Genomic DNA, 20,746 nt, shown 5'->3' on the forward strand with positions numbered 1-20,746 from the left:
AAATATAGCAGGAGATGTTAGGGAGAGAATAGCAGGAGGAGATGCAAAAATTAGAATACTAGTTGTTTAATGACTTAATTGTTGCTTGAAATCAAAGTATGGATGGTATATGTTATTAGCTATTAAGTGACTTTGTGAGCATGGACTTAATGTCAGGAGAGATAATCTTCACATCTATTCTGAGCCAAAAAATCCAAGTGAACTATGCTTGTCCTAAACCTAGATTATGCATCTCTGTCAGATTCAGTGTCTCAGTGCTCTGCGGACATTGTTAGGTAAACAGTGCCAATATTTCCCCCTTCATTTTCCTCTTTTCTAGATTACATGCAGACTATCTTCTTATGGAAACATTCTATCTTCTGAGCACAACATCGGAATTTAGATTTCATTTTCATCCAAATCAATACACTTGATTCAGTTAAGGTTTCACGGTGTTGATGCCGAAAGCTCCGCCGCTGTGCACCGGTGCTGAATTGAATCTTGGAGACAGAGTTTTGGGTAAAGTAGAAAAGAAGAGCTTTATTGCTTTGCCAGGCAAAGGGGGCACAGCAGGATTCTGCCCTTGAAAACTATGTGTCCTCTGGGCTTCCCTGGTGGCGCAGTGTTTAAGAATCCGCCTGCAAATGCAGGGGACATGGGTTTGAGCCCTGCTCTGGGAAGATCCCACATGCCATGGAGCAACTAAGCCCATGTGCCACAACTACTGAGCCTGCACTCTACAGCCCATGAGCCACAACCGCTGAGCCCACGTGCCACAACTACTGAAGCCCACGTGCCTAGAGCCTGTGCTCCGCAACAAGAGAAACCATCGCAATGAGAAGCCCGCACACCGCAATGAAGAGTAGCCCCCACTCACCGCAACTAGAGAAAGCCCGTGCACAGTAACGAAGACCCAATGCAGTCAAAATAAATAAATAATAAATATATTTTAAAAAAAAAGAAAACTATGTGTCCCAACACAGGAGGATTTAGTGAGATGTTTTATAGCAGTAGTTCAAGGGTGGAGTTGTGCTGACAAAATTAGGGTGTGTGCAGGGCCTGCACTCCTCTAATCTGGTCTTAGGTAATCTTCTTTTTTTAAAAATAATTAAATAGTTAATTTAAAAAATATATTTATTTTTATTTATTATTTTTGGCTGTGTTGGGTCTTCGTTGCTGCACACCGGCTTTCTCTTAGTTGTGGCATGCGGGCTTCTCATTGCGGTGGCTTCTCCTGTTGCAGAGCACGGGCTCTAGGCACACGGACTTCAATAGTTGTGGCACGCGGGCTCAGTAGTTATGGCTCGTGGGCTCTAGAGTGCAGGCTCAGTAGTTGTGGTGCACGGGCTTAGTTGCTCCACGGCATGTGGGATCTTCCCAGACCAGGGCTCGAACCCGTGTCCCCTGCATTGGCAGGTGGATTCTTAACCACTGCACCACCAGGGAAGCCCTAATTTATTTATTTTATTTATTTATTTTGGCTGCATTGGGTCTATGTTGCTCCATGCAGGCTTTCTCTAGTTGGGGCGAGCAGGAGCTACTCTTTGTTTTGGTGCGCTGGCTTCTCACCGTGGTGCCTTCTCTTGTTACGGAGTATGGGCTCGAGGAGCGTGGGCTGCAGTTGTGACTGCAGTTGTAAGTATGGGCTCTAGGAGCGTGGGCTGCAGTTGTGACTGCAGTTGTGACTCACGGGCTCTAAAGTGCAGGCTCAGTTGTTGTGGCACATGGGCTTAGTTGCTCCATGGTGTGTGGGATCTTCCCGGACCAGGGCTTGAACCCATGTCCCCTAGCATTGGCAGGTGGATTCTTTACAACTGTGCCACCAGGGGAGCCCCTCAGGTAATCTTGATGAGCCTCTCTGCTTCCTTTAATCTGACTTCAGGTAGTCTTCTCTGGTATGAGGAATGCTGACATAATCCATTTTAGGGTTTTTAATTCTATAAAGAGCTTAAAGACATTGTTATGTGTATTCCTTGAGAGGGAACCAGGACCCTGTTCCAAGGCTGCACTACTGTTTCTTGGTTGCTCCTCCTTTGTCCCTGCATCCCATCCCCTCCCTGATTAGCAACAGTTTGAACCTGCCCTTTGGAACTCAGGGAAAGTCATGGAGGCTGAAACCTATTCCCTACAAACAAGAATCAAGGGACACGGAAAGGCTTCCATGCCCAGAAGCCCCACAGGGTCCTGCTTGGTTTCACTATTGAAAGGGTCAGTAATACCCACTCACTGTGGCATAAAAATTATTTTATCAGAAGGCATTTGAGTTTATGAAATCTCTTATCTTCCTAAAAGTAGAATTAAGAACTCAATTGTCATAAATCCCCTACCCTAGAGGCCATCCCTGGGATCCACCAGGGATGATTGACTCTTATCAAGAGCCATGAGAGTCTCCTCACCACATGTAAACAGACATTGTCACAAAACTATCCCATCTCCCATCTGTTCTCCTGAGGCCAATTTATCTTTCCAGAAAGTCATTTGTTTTCCCATGAGTTCCCTTTCTCCCTCCCTTTCCCTTATTGAGAACTCATTTGTTTCCCCATAAGTGTCTTTCTCTCCCTCCCCTTCCCCATTAAGATGGTATATAATAAGCCCTAAATTCTAACTGCCCCTTGAGTCACATTTTTCTGTGCACCCTCTACATACCTTAACAAAAATATGGTGATTGAATGTTATCTTTTGTTAATCTGTCTTTTGTCAGTTGAATTCAAAAGACCTGAATCAAGAAAGAATGAGTACAGGAAAAGTTTTTGTTGTTGTTGTTCTTTTTTTCTTTTTTATTAAAGTATAGTTGATATACAATGTTGTGTTAATTTTTGTTGTACAGCAAAATGATTCACTTATACATATATATACATTCTTTTTTTTTTTTTTTTTTGTGGTACGCGGGCCTCTCACTGTCGTGGCCTCTCCCGTTGCGGAGCACAGGCTCCTGACGCGCAGGCTCAGTGACCATGGCTCACGGGCCTAACCTCTCTGCAGCATGTGGGATCTTCCCGGACCAGGGCACGAACCCGCGTCCCCTGCATCAGCAGGCGGACTCTCAACCACTGCCCCACCAGGGAAGCCCTACATTCTTTTTTTAATATTCTTTTCCATTATGGTTTATCTTAGGATATTGAATAAAGTTCCCTGTGCTATACAGTAGAAATTTGTTGTCTATCAATTCTATATATAATACCTTACATCTGCTAACTCCAACCTCCCACTCCATCCCTCCCCCAACCCCTGCCCACCCTTGGCAACCACAAGTCTTTTCTCTATGTCCATGAGTCTGTTACTGTTTCTTAAATAGGTTCATTTGTGTCATATTTTATTTTACTTTTTTTAAGAAATTTATTTATTTATTTTTGGCTGCGTTGGGTCTTCGTTGTTGCACGCGGGCTTTCTCTGGTTGCAGCGAGCGGGAACTACTCTTCATTTTGGTGTGAGGGCTTCTCATTGTGGAGCACGGGCTCTAGGTGCGTGGACTTCAGTAGTTGTGGCTCACGGGCTCTAGAGTGCAGGCTCAGTAGTTGTGGTGCATGGGCTTAGTTGCTCCGTGGCATGTGGGATCTTCCTGGACCAGGGATCGAACCCGTGTCCCCTGCATTGGCAGGCAGATTCTTAACCACTGTGCCACCAGGGAAGTCCCTGTGTCACATTTTAGATTCCACATATAAGTGATATCATATGGTATTTTTCTTTCTGACTTACTTCATTTACTATGATAATCTCTATCTCCATCCAAATTGCTGCAATGGCATTATTTCATTCTTTTTTAGGGCTGAGTGGTATTCCATTGTATATATGTACCATATCTTCTTTTCTTTCTTTTTTTTTTTTTTGCGGTACGTGGGCCTCTCACTGCCATGGCCTCTCCCCTTGTGGAGCGCAGGCTCTGGACACGCAGGCTCAGTGGCCATGACTCATGGGCCCAGCCGCTCCACAGCACGTGGGATCCTCCCGGACCGGGGCACGAACCCGCGTCCCCTGCATCGGCAGGTGGACTTTCAACCACTGCGCCACCAGGGAAGCCCCTGTACCATATCTTCTTTATCCATTCATCTGTTGGTGGACATTTAGGTTGCTTCCCTGTCTTGGCTATTGTGAATAGTGCTGCTATTCACATAGGGGTGCATGTATCTTTTTGAGTTATAGTTTTGTTGGTATATATGCCCAGGAGTGGGATTGCTGCATCATATGGTAATTTTATTCTTAGTTTTCTGAAGAACCTCTATACTGTTTTCCATAGTGTTTGCACCAACTAACATGCTCACCAATAGTGTAGGAGAGTTCTATGGGAAAAGTTTTAACTCCTAGACACTTCTGTATATTAAAATTTTATTCATTCGCTAGCTGGGCTTTAGGATTGTTTCTGTTCTTGGACACTATAGGGTTTTTTGCATGGCATAAGTTTTCAATTCTCCTCAGTTGATACCTGGAATGGCATATCTAGATTGTGTTCTACGTGTCTCTATAAGAAACTTTAAGACTATTTTCCAGAATGGTTCTTTTGGGGGATGTTGAACCAAAAGACAGGAGCAAGCCAAAGATTGGGAGAAGTGAGGATTTATTACTTGCAGCAAATAAGGAGAACACTTGGGATGTTTCCCAAAGCAGTGTCTCCCAAACAGCAAAACTGGGGAACTTTTAAGCTAAGGGTACGTACATATTCTTGAAGGAGCGAGAGCAGAGAATTCAACACAGAACTGGGACATAGGTTGACAGAGTCCAAGCTTTAGTTGATAGAAGTCAGAAAAGGTCAATATCATCATTGCATCCTCCACCTGGGTAGGGGCCTTGGTTCCTGCAGAACTCAAAGATATGTAACAGATTGTTATTTATATCCCTTGAGGAGAAACTAAACTCATCTTATCTCTGAACTATTGTTTCCTTACTGTTTTTCCTTTGTTCCTTTCTTTCCTAATTTCCCTTAAGATCTTTAATTACTGAGGCAAGCATGGTGCCAGTCTTAGATGCAGAAAACTTAGGCCAAATTAGTTTCTCTTATGTCGGGAAAGCCATGCCTGGTTCTCTTTCTCTGGGGACTCCCTACCCTATCAGTCGTACCAGTTTTCATTTCCCTTATCAATAGATGAGAGCTCTAGTTGCTCAGCTTCCCCATCAGCACCTTATATGGTTAGCTATGTTACTTTTAGCCATTCTGGTAGGTTAAGTGATTATTTGAAGACAAATAAGGAAATGTCCATTGAAGAAACATTTATTTATAAAACCACCACCTGGTTTTAGCTTTGGCTGGGTTGATATAAATACTTTGTTTGATTTTATTGACTGTGTCAGAAATAAGATCATGTGGAGAACACACAACACAATTCTTTATCTCTTCAGGTCCTCATGGTCAGGTCAGAAAGGGTATAAAAAGTATGTACAATAGTATACCTCTCATGGTACTCTGGAAGATTTTGCCTCTTTTTGGGAGGAAGGGAAAGACAGCCAGAAGTCGTATTTTGAATCAAGTCCCATTTCCCCTAAATTGACAATGAGCTTTGTAGGTTAAAAGGTCAATGCTGGGGCATGAGTGTTTTAAAAGCAATGGAGGACAATAAGTGTTTCCCTTGCCAGAAGGTAATCTTAATCTTAAAATAGGCTTAAGAGTTAAGGAAATGTGGATCTGAAGAGACTTCTTACCTCAGATATATGCTATCTGTATAGCCATTGAACAAAATAATTCACCAGGCCCAAAAGAGTAAAAGATGTTTTAGGTAAGGGCAGACTGCTGCCAGTGAAGAGAATTTAAGGCACGTGGGAAGGGCACTGGACCGGTTGGGAATCTGTGTCCCTGGATCCAAGTTCTGGCCGTGGCCTAACTAGTTGTGCAAACCTGGACAAGACAAATGCTTGCAGCCCTGTCTCTTTTCATCTATAAAACAAGAGCTTGGACCCCTAAGATCTCTTCCAGTTGCAACATTTTGTGGTCAGCATATGACATGGAGGAAGGATTCTGGGAAGAAGGACAATAGAGGAGGCCAGAACAAAGAGATGGAATGCAGGGGAGGGGCAGGGCTGTGCAGGGAGAGGGGTGTGGCTTGTATTTAAACAGGGGCAGGCAATTCCCTGGCAGTCCAGTGGTTAAGACTCCTTGCTTTCACTGTGGAGGGCCTGGGTTCAATCCCTTGTCGGGGAACTAAGGTCCCACAAGCCACGTGGTAGTGGTGGCGTGGCCAAAAACAAAAAACCAGGGGCTTCCCTGGCGGTCCAGTGAGTAAGACTCTGCCCTTTCCCTGCAGGGGGCACGGGTTCGATCCCTGGTCAGGGAAAGTCCCACATGCCATGTGGTATGGCCAAAAAAAATAGAGGCAAAAACCAAAAAAACGGGGGCAAGTGGAAGGACCCTTGAGGCCCAAACGGACTCTTAAATTTCACCAAGGAAAATCCAAGGAAAGACTGGTGTGTGGAACTAGGAGTGTGCTAGGAATACAATAGGCAGAAAAGCAGGAAGGGAGATTTTCGACAGGAAGGCAGCGCACAGGGACCGGTGATCTGAGAGCATTTATTTGTCCATTCAACAAATAGCTATTGAAAAGGGGATATTTTAGGGGCCATTCAAAGAGGCAGGCCAGCATTTAGCATGAGGGAAGTCTGTGATGGGTATTGAGCTGGGGGTACCAATGGGGATATGAAGGGCCCCATCTTGAGAGACTGTGACACCAAGCTAAGATCCTGTAAACTTAACGAACACTTGTTGAGTAACTACCATGTTACAGGCATTGGAGATAAAGACTAATTTCTCTGCCCTTCTGCACCTTGGTTCTAGTAAGGAAAGATAAACAATAAAATGGTAAATAAAATGAATAAATAAAATACATGGCATGTTTGTTAGTGATAAATGCTAATAAGAAAAACAAAGCAGGGAAGGACAGTAGGATTGGGTGTAAAGGAAATGGGGCTGTAATTCTAAAGAGTGCGACCACTGAGAAGATAACATCGGACCCAGGAGGGGAGGGAGTGAGCGGAATGGACAGAGAGGTACTGGATAGTCTTTCAGAAAAAGAACAGCAAGTTGGGAGAGTAGCCAGGGTTCAACAAGGCCAGTGAGGTGAAGGGAAGAGGAACGAGGGGAGAGTAGTTCAAAATGTGGTCTGGGCTCCATGAGGAGGCAGGAAGGATCCCGGCTCATTCTGGAGCTCCCTTGCTCACCTCCTTCCCGTCCCTCAGCATTTAGGGAACACCTCTGTGGCTCAAGCTGCAGATACTGTCATGGATAAGACACTGTGTTCCAGTTACCAGAACCAGAACAGAAGGTCGGGGCCCAACTGGCAGCGAGGGGAGATGAAGCTGCCACCAACAGCACTAGATCAGGCCGTAAATCCCTGTCTTCAGACACCATCATTCTTGAAGCCAGTGTGGCTCAAGACCTACTGGTGGGTCTCCCCACAGAGGTCAAAAGAAGCTACAAAGAAGAAACTAGGACTGCCAGGTATATTGAACTAATATATATAATATATATATTATATATAATATATATATGTTCTAGGAAATACCTGCACAATATTCAATTTTTTAAAAATAAATTCATTTATTTATTTATGGCTGTGTTGGGTCTTCGTTGCTGCGTGTGGGCTTTCTCTAGCTGCTGCGAGCGGGGCTACTCTTCCTTGCGGTGCCCCGGCTTCTCGTTGCGGTGGCTTCTGTTGTTGCGGAGCACAGGCTGTAGGCGGGTGGGCTTCAGTAGTTGTGGTGCGTGGGCTCAGTAGTTGTGGCTCGCGGGCTCTAGAGCACAGGCGCAGTAGTTGTGGTGCCTGGGCTTAGTTGCTCCATGGCATGTGGGATCTTCCCAGACCAGGGCTTGAACCCGTGTCCCCTGCATTGGCAGGCGGATTCTTAACCACTGTGCCACCAGGGAAGCCCAAGATTCAAATTTTAACAGAATAAAAAGCACCTTATTGCTGTACAGCAGAAACTAACACAACATTGTAAATCAACTATATTCCAATAAAAACTAATTGAAAAGAAAAAGCACCTTAGACTACTAAGCTGCTGAGAATTTTAGCCATCAATAGTACAATCTCTTCATTTTACAGAAGAAAGTCAAGAGCAGTGATTTCTCAAAGCAACATAGGGAAGGAGAAAGCATTCTCTAGCCTATCTGGCCAGTGCACTGTCTAATCTGTTGCCGGAAAAATGGGGCAGGAGAGGATGGTCATGTCTCAGGTCTCCGGTGGGACGGGCGCCAAGTGAGGGTCCTTGGCTTCTCGCAGGAAAGAATTCAAGAGCTAGTAAAGTGAAAGCAAATTTGTTTAGAGAGATACACATTCCATAGACGGATTGGGGGCTGTCTCAGAAGGCTAGAGGCCCTGGGGTGTGCAGGTGTTTACTTTTTAAGGACTGGGTAATTTCAAAGGCTAACAAGTGGGAGGAATATTCTAACTATCTTGGAGAAGGGGCAGGGATTTCCAGGAATTGGGGCACCACCCACTTTTTGGCCTTTTATGGTCAGCCTTGGAACTGTGATGGCACCTGTGTGTGTTTCATTTAGCATGCTAATGTATTACAATGAGCATATAATGAGGCTCAAAGTCTACTGGAAATCTAATCTTCTGCCATCTTTGGCCTAGTAGGTTCTAACCCGTTTCTGTCATGTCCTGATCTTCTTAATGGTTATATCATTCTTTTATTTGTTGTGCCCTGAACCCTTCCTTTTCTGTCTCAAATCTATCACAACTTTTGTTACCATCACCAAAAGTTTCAGAATAAGATTGTAGAGAGCACAAAGCAATATTTTAAGTTACTGTAAGTTATTGTTAAGTTATTATAAGTTATTGTTAAGTTATTGTAAGTCACTGTGAACTAAATGAGAAATGGAAATTGTGCTGACTCAGAGAACACAAATTTCAGAGCCAGATTTTAATCCTTACAGGATCAGTTATATCTGGAGGAGACTCCTGGAGGTGCAAACTGGAAATGTAGGGAAAATGGGAGAAAGGCCCCAGGTATTCGTCTAATGTTACCTCTTTGGCTGGTGATAGTGGAACCATAACGTTTCACCATCAGGATGGAGATGTTGTACCCGAATTTTTTTTTTTTTTTTTTTTTGCGGTACGCGGGCCTCTCGCTGCCGTGGCATCTCCCATTGTGGAGCACAGGCTCCGGACGCGCAGGCTCAGCGGCCATGGCTCACGGGCCCAGCCGCTCCGCGGCATGTGGGATCTTCCTGGACAGGGGCACGAACCCGTGTCCCTTGCATCGGCAGGCGGACTCTCAACCACTGCGCCACCAGGGAAGACCAAGATGTAACATTTAAAGTGGATTATTGAACTTCAGTGTAACATTAAAAAGAGCTCAGTCAAATTGAGCTTTTCCTGAAGAAAAAGCGAATCATGGTCAGGAATAAAAAGCATAGAAGCTCAAAAACAATATTTAACCAAACTTATGAAGTGAATCTCTAGAGAAAAATATTACTAAGAACATACGACAATTAAAAATTTTTAAATGATGAATTAAATTTCTGGGAAAGAATCCATGGGCTCAGATTTTAAAAACCAGAAGTCAGTGACAGTTTAAAGTCTTTATTTTGCAGAAGATCTTAAATTTTGGATGCAGCAAAGTAACACAGAGCTTCTTGAAAACAATTAATAATTAGTTTATAGAACCAGCTTCTCCATGGAAAGTTTCTATTGATTTGTAACTTGGCTTTGAATTTGACCTGTGGCCTTCATGTCATGATAATTTGGGTCACTCTGAATATGCCATCTCTTGAACAAGGGCCTCCGCTAATTTTAAATGAATGCAGCTGCTGATTTGCCATTCATCTATTTGCATTACAATATGTGGGAATAAATTCCCAATTAATAAAACATTTCCAGTAAGCAGTCAGACTGAGGAATGAAGGACATTTATCTAGTAAGTTTAAAAAGAGATGTTGCCTTTTTGGACATGAAAAAGGGAAAGAATGTTAACATTTTTGAGGGCTTTGTAGAGGACAGAATTGTTCCCTGGGCTACAGCATCTAAAAAACCCATGCAACCTCAACTTAGATTTTAGTTAAAAAAATTTTTTTTTAACTGAATAAATGTAGAAACGTTTGGGGGATTCCCTGGTGGTGCAGTGTTTAGGACCTGGCGTTTTCACTGCCAGGGGCCCAGGTTCCATCCCTGGTCAGGGAACTCTCGATTCCTGCAAGCCATGTGGTGTGGCCAAAAAAACAAAAAAGTTTGTTAGCAGGCCTACAAAGGTTTTCTTCCTTCTTTCCTTTCTTCCTTCCTTTCATTCCTTCTACACTCCCCCCACCCCCCATTCTCTTTTTTTTTTTTTACCGTTCCCTTCTGCATTTTTCTTTTTCTTTTGGGATCAATGAAGGTGAATACTTCTTGATTCATGGGGAGAGTTTGAATTTGATATTAAGTATCAAAACCTTTTGTGGTTAAGCACCATAGGACCTTCATTCCATTTTGCATCTGACATTGCATTACTTAATAACATTGTCAACAGTTAGGAAAAGAAGTCTACTGAGGAGTAGACCAGAGAGTCTGGAAGCTCTCCCATAAGAGAAAAAAGTGAAGGAACTTTAAAGAGAAGGAACTGGGGGAGCCTGAGAAGGAGGTAGGGAAGTCTCAGGTAGGTTTTTGAGCTTGCTGTTTTCACTGTGTATAATGTTCCTTCCCTTATTTTCTACCTGTTGAAATTCTCCCAGTGCTCAAGGCCAGATCAGATAATCATCTACTGTGAGGTTTCTAGATCCTCTTAGTTAGAAACTATCTCCCTCCTCTAAACCCCCAAAGCACTTGCTGCTACTTCTTTTATAAAACTGATAGTCCAACTTATCTAGATCTGGGTAGTCAGGATCTCGAATGCCACACTAAGGGGTTTAAGGGAGCCATTCAATTTCTGAGGACAGCTGTTATTTAAGACATCTAAGGCATTTCTGGTACAAAAAGAAGGGAAGGGGGCATGAAACTACACTCTCTCTCTCTCTTTCTCTCCCTCTCTCTCTAGCATATTACTATGTACCAGGTAGCATGCATGGGTTACCCCACTTTATACACGTGGAAGCAGGTTACTCTCCAAAACTTGCTCAGGAAGCAGCCTCCATGTCCTCACCACCCTCTATACCCTCTGTAATCTGAGGGTAATTGCTACACTGAAATAGTGCTTTGAAGGCTCAGCAATGACCTTCCACGTCTAGGGACTTGTCCCCTCTGTCCTCATTCTCACAATTTTGAATCCACAACCTTCCTGAAACATTTTCTTTTCACAACTCACTGATTGCGTTTTTTTGGCTTACATTTTAAAATTTGGAAGGCATTTTTTACGTAGAAGCTTAAAATGAAGCTTAATTAGTTAAGGGTGGCGACTTGAAGAGATTCTTAAAGATATTTTCAAGCACTTTAGACTTGAAAGGGAGGGTGACAAAGCTTATACATTTTTCTTTTAACAGTGCTGTTCTCATGCATGCACGCCAGGGCTGGGAGTTAACTTTTCCGTTTATGATGGAAATCAAGAAAGGGAGGCGGCCTCGCTTCTCTTTAGACCTAAGGGTCAGAGTTGGGGGTCTGAGGAGTTTAGGGTCAGCTATCCGTGGGCGCGCCCCTAGCACGGCTGGGGCCCAGAGCAACCTCCTTCATCCAGGGGCGGGGCGCGCCAGGCGGCCACGCGCGGGGGCGGTGGAGAGGGCGTGTCCCGCGGGCGCGCGCGGGAGGCGGAGGGGGCGTGTCCCGGGGGTGGCGGCGGCGGCTGCGGCGGCGGCGGCGCCGCGGGCCGGGTGCGCGGCGCAGCCTTCTGTGCTGGAATGTGCGGCTCCCGAGAGCTCACGGCGCAGGAGCAGAGCAAGCGCCGCCGAGGCCCGGGGCCCCAGGCGGCGGCGGCTGGGACGGTAGGGCGAGAGCCGGAGGCCTGAACATTCTCTGCAGCCCCTCTCCTGGGTCTTCGCGGGCCTCGACTGCCCCAGCGTCCAACTTTTCCGCCCTCTCCCTCCCCTCCCCCGAAACTCCAGCAACAAAGAAAAGTAGTGCGAGAAGGAGCGGCGACGCGGGTCTTCGCCCCTCCTCGCCCAGGAAGACCGGTAAGCGTGGCGCGGTCTGGGAGACGGTCGGGTGGGGGCGGCGGGCCGGCCGGGCGGTCGTGGCGGCGGTGGCCGCGGGAGGGGGAGGGCGCGGAAGGACGCGGAGCGAGGCGCTGTCCAGGGCTGATTTGCAGATACTGTGGCTCCGGCGGTGGCGGCCGCGTCGGGCGGGGACTGGCGGCTGAACGGGATCGGGTTACACCGTCGCGGTCCGGGGGCTGGGCCGGGGGCGTTGGTGGGGGGCGGCGCGGCGCCGGGACCCCCTCCCCAGTTGAGGCCGGTCCGCCGCCTCCGCGCGGGCCCGGGCGTCCCTGGGAGTCTTGTCCTGAGGCCCGGAGCGGAGCTGCTTGGGGCCCTAGTTCTGAAACTTCCTCTCGTGCTCCTGCTCCAGGTCCCGCCGCAGCTCCTTGCCTGCCGGCGGTCCTCCCGCCCCCTCCCTCTGCGGCCTCTCCCTTTCGCCGGAAGGCGCCGTTGAGTGCGGCCGGGAGGGTTGAGTCAGCCTGGGGCTCGGGTGGTTCTGCCAATGGGGCTGGACAGCGATTTCTGCGATCGGGCCGCCCCGCCGCCGGGGCCCTCTGCGTGGGGCCACCTATCCGCCGCCGTCGGCGGGGCCGGGGCGCGCGTCCCGCGGGTCGCCGTGGGGGAGTGAACCCGCAAACTTCCGGGGCGCGGGGGGCCCCCTCCGGCGCTCGGGGCCCGGCGCCTCGGGAGGGCGCTCGCGGCGGCTCCTCGGCCCCCTGCGGAGGGCGAGCCTGGGGCCGGCGAGCAGCCGGGACGGCGGCGACGCGGTAACTTTCCTTCCTCTTCCCGGACTCGGGCGCGCGGGCCAGGAGGGGGCAGCCTGGACTGGGGAAGACTTGACCTGGCCCAGCGGCACCCCGAGTTTGCCCGTCTTGCAGTCTTTAGTGTTGGGGAGCCCAGGGAAAGGTTCAGGACGAGTGTGGCGGCAACTGGTGTGTCAGTGGTGCAGTGAGCGGGCCGAGCCGAGAGGAAGCGAGAGCTCCCGAGTTTGCAAAGAGCTGCTTTGTGTTTGGTACGTATTTTGAGAAAATGGCCGAATGCCTATTTGAGTTAGGAATGCCGCCGCCGAGGCAGGCGCTGGTGGCAGCAGCACGTAGGAATTCGCGTAGCACGTTGGGCTTTCGGACTGTGCTTGGACAGTCTTCCCGACCAACGTTAAAACCCCTTTGGGGATGGTAGTTAGAGTTTGGGAAGAATTAGAAATTACCGAGTAGTCTGGGCTGTTAAACCCTTGGACAGCGTTTGCTTTGTGTGATGGCATTTGATTCCAACTTTTGTTGGTACCTATGACTCAACCGGTTTGTGTTTATGCACTTGGGTGAGACAGGATTACTTTTTGTATTTTGGGTTTAACATTCTTTTTTAGCCTTTGCCACCTATTTTGCTTTTTCTAATTTGCAGGAGAACACCTAATTTGAGAATTACACCTTTTAGATTGGAAAGTAGCATGGTTAAGACAGTTTATAAAAAAGCCCAACATGTTTTCAAGGTGATCTTGTTATGGCTCCACCAGGCAAGTGGGCCAAGTCAAGCGCAGTGCAAGAAAGTTGCTGATTTGGAGATGAGTTGTCCAGTTATTTTAGTAGGGGGTTTGAAAGTTTCTGTATTTTCATTTGTGTATTTTTGAATACACCAAACTTCCCTTTTTACAGGAAGAAAGGTCCATAACTTTTGTTTACTTTGAAACAGGTCATCAAAAAAAGAAACTAAGTGGTACTTTAATGGTACCAAGTACGTTTTCAGAGTACATTGGACCCTTGAACAACAAGAGTTTGAGCTGTATGGGTCCACTTATATGTGGATTTTTTTTTCAGGAAATATATTGGAAAGTTTCTTAGAGATTTGCAACATTTTGAAAAAATTTACAGATGATACACATAGCCTAGAAATATCCAAAAAATTTAGAAAAAGGTACCTCATGAATGCCTAAAATATATGTAGATAATAGTGTATTTTATCATTTGCTACCATAAAATATATACAAATCTAATAAAAAGTTTAAATTTATCAAAAATTACACAAACACAGACCACCCATGGCACCGTTCCAGTTCAGAGAAATGTAAACAAATGTAAAGATGCAGTAGTAACTCATTACTGCATAATATTAACTGTAGTCCATACTGTAGTACGGTAATAATTTCATAGCTACCTCTTTTTGCTATTTTGGTGAGTGCAAGTGTTGCAGGTATCCACTCAAAACGTTTTGTGAGCCTAATCATTTCCGGGTGAGCAGTTGGTCTCTCCAGTAAATTGTGTTTGCAGTAAAAAAAAAAAAGTCACCTCTCGTAGTTCCTGAGTGTTTTTTATCGTGTTTAGTGTGATACCAGAAACCTTGAATAACACCGTGGGACCCATATGAAGTGTTCTAGTGATGCTGGAAATGCTCCCAAGAAGTAAAGTCATGACATTAGAAGAAAAAGTTGAATTGCTTGATATGAACCATAAACTGAGTTCTGTAGTTTCTGACCCACCATTTCAAGATCAATGAGTCCAGTGTAAGGATTGTTGTAAAAAAAGAAAAGGAAATTTGGAAACTGTCTCTGCATTTTTGCCAGCAGACATGAAAGACTTGCACTTTTTGCAAAATGCCTTTCTATCTCATATTGAAAATGCATCTTTTACGTGGGTATAGTATTACTATAAGAAAGGCATACCTATAGAGTCTAATATGATTCGAGGAAAAGAGAAGTTATATGACGACTTAAAGCAAAAGGAAGGTGCAGTTTCTAAATCTGGAGAATTTAATGCCAGCAGAGGATAGTTTGGTAATTTTAGAAAAAAATATCAAGATACCAGAACCGGCTTTGAGTTCCCAGATGCGGTGAACATTGAAGAGAAAGGCTGTCTGCCTAAACCAGGTTTTTAACACAGAGAAATGTGCCCTACTCTGGAAAAAATTGCCAAAAAGGTCATTCATTAGTAAGAAAGAGAAGTGAGCATCAGGATTTAAGGCTGATTGAAGACTAACATGTTTTGTGCGAATTGATTTTTTGATCAGGACTGCTCTTATCTATAAAGCTGCTAAGCCCACTATCCTTTTTTTTTTTTTGGCCACGCCATACGGTTTGCGTGATCTCAGTTCCCTGACTAGGGATTAAACCTGCGCCACAGTTCCCTGACTAGGGATTAAACCTGCGCCACGGCAGAAGCCTGGAACCCTAACCGCTAGGCCTCCAGGGAACTCCTGAAGCGCACTATATACTTAAAGGGAAAAAGATAAATACCAGTTGCTATTCTTTTGGTTGTACAACAAGAAGGCCTCGGCGATGAGAACACTTTTCTGGATTGGTTCCATCAGTGCTTTGTCCCTGATCACGAAGTACCTTGCAGTAAGGGACTGCATTTTAAAGTTCTTTGGTATTGGACAATGCCCCTGGCCACCTAGAACCATGAGTTCAACATTGAAGGTGTCAAAGTGGTATACTTGTCCCCCAACACAACGTCTTTGAATGAAGCCTGTATCGAGGTGTTGTAAGGACCTTGAAGGCTCATTACTTGTGGTACTCTTTGAAAGGATTGTCAATGCTATGAAAGACAACCCCGATAGAACATCATGAAAGTCTGGAAGGATCACATCATTGTGATAGAAAAAGCTGTGAAAGCCAGCAAGCCTAAAACAATAAATTCCTGCTGGAGAACACTGTGTCCAGATGTGCATGACTTCACAGGATTTACGACAGCCAATCAAGGAAGTCATGAAAGAGATTGTGGGTATGGCAAAAAGGTGGGGGGGGGCGGTGAAGGGCTTCAAGATACAGATCTTGGGAATATTCAAGAGCTAATAGACACCATACCAGAGGAATTAACGGAAGTCGATTTGGAGTTAAGTGTTTCTGAGCCGGTGCCAGATGATGAGGAAAAAGACATGGAAATAGCAGTACCAGAAAACAAATTGACATTAGACAGTCTGGCAGCAGGGTTCCTTTTGTTGAAGACTACTTTTGACTTCTTTTATGACTTGGACCCTTGTGTGATACAGACACTAAAACTAAAGCCAGTGGTTGAAGAAGGATTAGTACCCTATAGAAACATTTTTAGAGAAGTGGAAAAGCAAAAAAGTCAGACAGAAATTAAGATGTATTTCCCTCAAGTTACACAGAGTGCCTGCCTCCTTCCACTTCCTCCACCTCTTCTGCCTCTGCACCTCTTTCTTCCTTACCTTCCACTTCCTCTACCTCCTTCCACTCTGCCACTCCTAACTCAGCAAGACCAACCCCTCCTCTTCTGCGCCCTCCTCACCCTACTCAACTGAAGACAGAAAGATGAAGACCTTTATGATGATCCACTTCCACTTAATGAATAGTAAATAATCATGCCATTCAGTTAATAAACTTATCTGTTGGATGTGTGTGTGTCTTGTGAAAATCTAGTAATCGTTTAACAAGAGCTGGGAGACATTGTGTCATCATCGTCATTACCTAAGTATTCATTGTGTGCAAGACTTGTACAAAGGTATAAGATGATATTTAATAGGAAGTTAATAATGTATTAGTTTTTCTACTGCTGTATAACTTTGCTTTTAAATACTTACATTAAAATACAGTATGCCTCTTATAATTTGAGAAATCGTATCAGCCTATCATCACATGTATGCAGTTTTTTAAAACAAAACAGTATTTCCAATACTATATTATGAATATGCCTTATACTATATGCTTAAAAATTTTGTGATTAATTCATTTGCATATAGGCTAGGCTACTGTGAAGCAGTCCTATTGATCACAATAGACTACCATAAAGCAATCATTGTTGCTGCTTCTTTATCAGTGCATTAATCGTTATACCTGTAAATAAGTATGAATTTCTTTTCCACATTATCTTTTCTCTTTTGATGCCTAATGTTAGTAATACGTGTAACATCTACAGTATTTTGCATCATATGATACAATATTGATAAAGATACTGACAAGCACAATTCATCTTGTACACTATTATATAATGCACATAACATGCAAAATATGTTTAACTGATTGTTAATGTTATCCATAAGGCTTCCGGTCAACAGTAGGCTATTGGTAGTCTAGTTTTTATGGAACCCAAAGTTACATGCAGATTTTTAACTGCACTGTGGGTTGGTGCCCCTAACCCTCTTGTTCAAGGGTCAACTGTAGTTTATTCTTTTGGAGCTAGTTGAGTTCATATGAACTTCAATTCACTAACTATAGGCCTCTGCTTTTCAGGCTGTTTGTACTTAATAAATGCACAGGTAGCTTTTGGATTTTCCCCCTTTCTGATTCAGACCAGTAAACTTTTGAAGGGGGAATTGAGAGGACAGCAGTTTACTGTTCATATATGGAATTTAAAATAAAATTTTAATTAGCACTAAAAATGAAGGTTACTTATATTTTTCCACTAGAAAAAGTAAAAGTGCTTGAGGGAAGGCAAGCCAGTGGTAGACCTAGTTGATGGATGAGTTGTGTCAAACGCTTGATAGAATTTTTTGTAGGGGGTCATAGAAATATTTTTGATGACTGCAGTAAAGAGAATTTGGAATTACAAAAATATTGTAAAGGCTTATTTTCAGTAGTTAATGAGGCTGATTGAGTTTAAAGATTATATGGGAAAATGTATTTTTTTTAAGTTACGGAGAATTACAGTGATGTTGTGGTTTTAGACCAGTAAAAGTTGTGTTTAAAGTGGTGCTTTCGTGTTATTTGTTTTGTTTTGAATGCAGAACACCGTTATGGCCACCCAGGTAATGGGGCAGTCTTCCGGAGGAGGAGGTCTGTTCACCGGCAGTGGCACCATGGGCATGGCCTTGCCTAACGACATGTATGACTTGCCTGATCTCTCCAGAGCTGAACTGGCTGCGCCTCAGCTCATCATGTTGGCAAATGTGGCCTTAACGGGGGAAGTAAACGGCGGCTGCTGTGATTACCTGGTTGGCGAAGAAAGACAGATGGCAGAATTGATGCCTGTTGGGGATAACAACTTTTCAGATAGTGATGGAGAAGGACTTGAGGAGTCTCCTGAGGTCAAAGGCGAGCCCAGTGCGCTGGAAAACATGGAACTGGAGAGTTTGGAACTCAGTGTTGTGCAACCGCGGCCTGTGTTTGAGGTGTCAGCTGCCTCAGAACCGTACAGCGCAAATAAAGATCTTCCTCGGGAAACACCTGTAGCAGAGGACAAATGCAAGAACTTGAAGACCAAGCCCTTTCGCTGTAAACCATGCCAGTATGAAGCAGAATCTGAAGAACAGTTTGTGCATCACATCCGAGTTCATAGTGCCAAGAAATTTTTTGTGGAGGAAAGTGCAGAGAAGCAAGCCAAAGCCAGGGAATGCGGCTCTTCCACTGGGGAAGAGGGAGATTTCTCCAAGGGCCCCATTCGCTGTGACCGCTGCGGCTACAATACCAATCGCTATGATCACTATACTGCTCACCTGAAACACCACACCCGAGCCGGGGACAATGAGCGAGTCTACAAGTGCATCATTTGCACGTACACCACAGTAAGCGAATATCACTGGAGGAAACACTTGAGAAACCATTTTCCAAGGAAAGTATACACATGTGGAAAATGCAACTATTTTTCAGACAGAAAAAACAATTATGTTCAGCATGTTCGAACTCATACAGGTAAGAGGACCTTTCTTGTTTATAAGTGTACACTACCCCCCAAATGAAACACTTTAAAAATGAAAACTTTCAAACATCTCAGAAGTAAAGAGAATGCCCCACTGCACCCATGGGTCCCCATCAGCTATACTGAAGAGTTATTAATATTTTGTCATATTTGGCAATTCAATTTTTTAAATAACAGCTTTATTGAGATGTACTCCACTCCCACACAATTCATCCATTGAAAGTTAGAATGCATTGGTTTTAGTGTGTTCACAGAATTGTGCAGCCAACACCACAGTCAATTTTAGGACATCTTCACCCCAAAAGGAAACCCCTCTCAGTGGTTGCTCCCCATTTCTCCCCAACACCCCTTAATTATTCACTTTTAAATTGACTTTCATTAAGGGGTCTCATTTTTTTTTTTTGAGGTCCACGGGCCTCTCACCGCTGTGGCCTCTCCCGCTGCAGAGCGCAGGCTCTGGACGCGCAGGCTCAGTGGCCATGGCTCACGGGCCCAGCCGCTCCGCGGCATGTGGGATCCTCCCGGACCGGGGCGTGAACCTGCATCCCCTGCACCGGCAGGCAGCCTCCCAACCACTGCACCACCAGGGAAGCCCAAGGGGTCTCATTTTTTAAAAGCAGTGTTTGTAACTACTGATAGTTACGTTAACATTTTCCTGATGTGAATTGGTACCTTTGAGGACTGATTACTGGTCTGAACAAAATGGTTAGGGTAACCTAGTACTCTACTCTGTATCAGAAGTGAAAAGGGGCTCTGGAATGCTGTTTGCATCAGATCCCTTTTGCAGTAGTTGTCACTCTGCAGGACTGAACCCCATGCTGAAGTGAGTCATACTGAGGAGAGGAATTGATGTTGCTTTGCTTAAGTGGTAGACATAAACAAGAAAACTTGCAGATGAAATTCCATTATAAGAAAGACCATGTGTAGCAAGATTCCTAAGCTCTAGTAGATGGCTTCTGTGTAATTTAAAGCTTTAAAATCTAGTTATGTAAAAGAATTTGCAATCTCTTTGGAATTTGTTATAATCTGTGATTGATTGTCTCCAGGCTTCAAAACCATTTTATTACAAAAGTAAAAAAGTACACACACTTCACAATTACATGGCATAGGAAATGAGAGTTACTTGGGAATTCTACACCATTAATCACTTAACAGTTTTAATTAAACAAACTGTTAGACTAAACTAACCTCACCTGCAATATCATAAAACAAATCCCAGATACCATATATTCTTTAGCCCTAAGTACTTTATGTCCTTTCACAGTTTTGTGAAAACCTTGGGGCCTAATTTAGAATCGGCCATAATCTGTAGAGCTTTCAGGTAGTAACTGTGACATATGGTAAAAGTGCATGACTTTTATGTGTACACCTTTATGAATTTTTTTAAATTGAGGTATTATTGACAGTGATGAAGTTTTACAAATATATATACTCATAGCCACCATGCAAGTCAGCATAAGGAATATTACCAGTGTTGGGACTTCCCTGGTGGCTCAGTGGTTAAAACTCTGTGCTCCCAATGCAGGGGGCCTGAGTTCGATCCCCGGTCAGGGAGCTAAAAGATTCCCGCATGCCGCAGCTAAAAGATTCCCGCATGCCGCAACTAAGATCCAGTGCAGCCAACTGAATAAATAAATAAATATATTTTTTTTAAAGTATTAAAAAAAAGAATATGACCAGTGTCTTTGTCTTATTAAATTTTGATTTTTTGGTGTCAGTTATATTTTGATACTTTCAAAATTGTTGAGTCACTGAACAGTTTAACAATTTTCCCCAAAATCTAAAAATGTTTTCAATAATAAGTCTAAATTAGTTGATTTAAGAAATTTTTAGAATTAAAAAAAAGGAAAATGGAGAGAACTGGGAAAATTTCAGTTTTGTTGTATATTTTCAATTTTTTATGTATACTTTTTAAAAAATAGGATCTCTACTTTTTGCCATTTCTTAATTTTACAGTGGTTTCTTTTCACTTAATTACTGTCTAGGTGACTAGTTTTAATGGCTGTATTTTATATATGTCATCATTCATTACTTAACTTTTTCTCCACATTAAAGTTGCTATTTCCACAATAAGGTTATGACTTACATAGCTAACATTGGTTGTACATATTTCATTTTAGTGTTAAACTTATTTGGTCTTAATACATTTTTTATTTAA

The 20,746-nt window shown here is 44.2% G+C and overlaps 1 protein-coding gene across 7 annotated transcripts in view; it reads left to right on the forward strand.

The window, feature by feature from the left end:
* LOC111169240 (RE1-silencing transcription factor) overlaps window positions 1-20,746 on the forward strand; it is a 199,769-nt gene that overhangs the window by 162,177 nt on the left and 16,846 nt on the right. For 4 of the 7 annotated variants that reach the window (XM_089911979.1, XM_089911978.1, XM_089911981.1 and 1 more), the window contains one exon: window positions 17,678-18,581. In XM_089911979.1, coding sequence (XP_089768105.1) covers window positions 17,687-18,581 — 895 coding nt within the window. In that variant the 5' untranslated portion in view covers window positions 17,678-17,686. Of the gene's footprint in view, window positions 1-11,654; window positions 11,981-12,810; window positions 13,014-17,677; window positions 18,582-20,746 lie in introns of those variants that run through there. The other 3 variants (XM_089911977.1, XM_022563287.2, XM_022563291.2) reach the window with 3 other exon arrangements.

Source organism: Delphinapterus leucas, chromosome 5, assembly GCF_059928025.1.
Source record: "Delphinapterus leucas isolate spDelLeu-1000000601 "Yukka" chromosome 5, BTC_Dleu_Yukka2, whole genome shotgun sequence".
NCBI classification, from domain to species: Eukaryota; Metazoa; Chordata; class Mammalia; order Artiodactyla; family Monodontidae; genus Delphinapterus; species Delphinapterus leucas.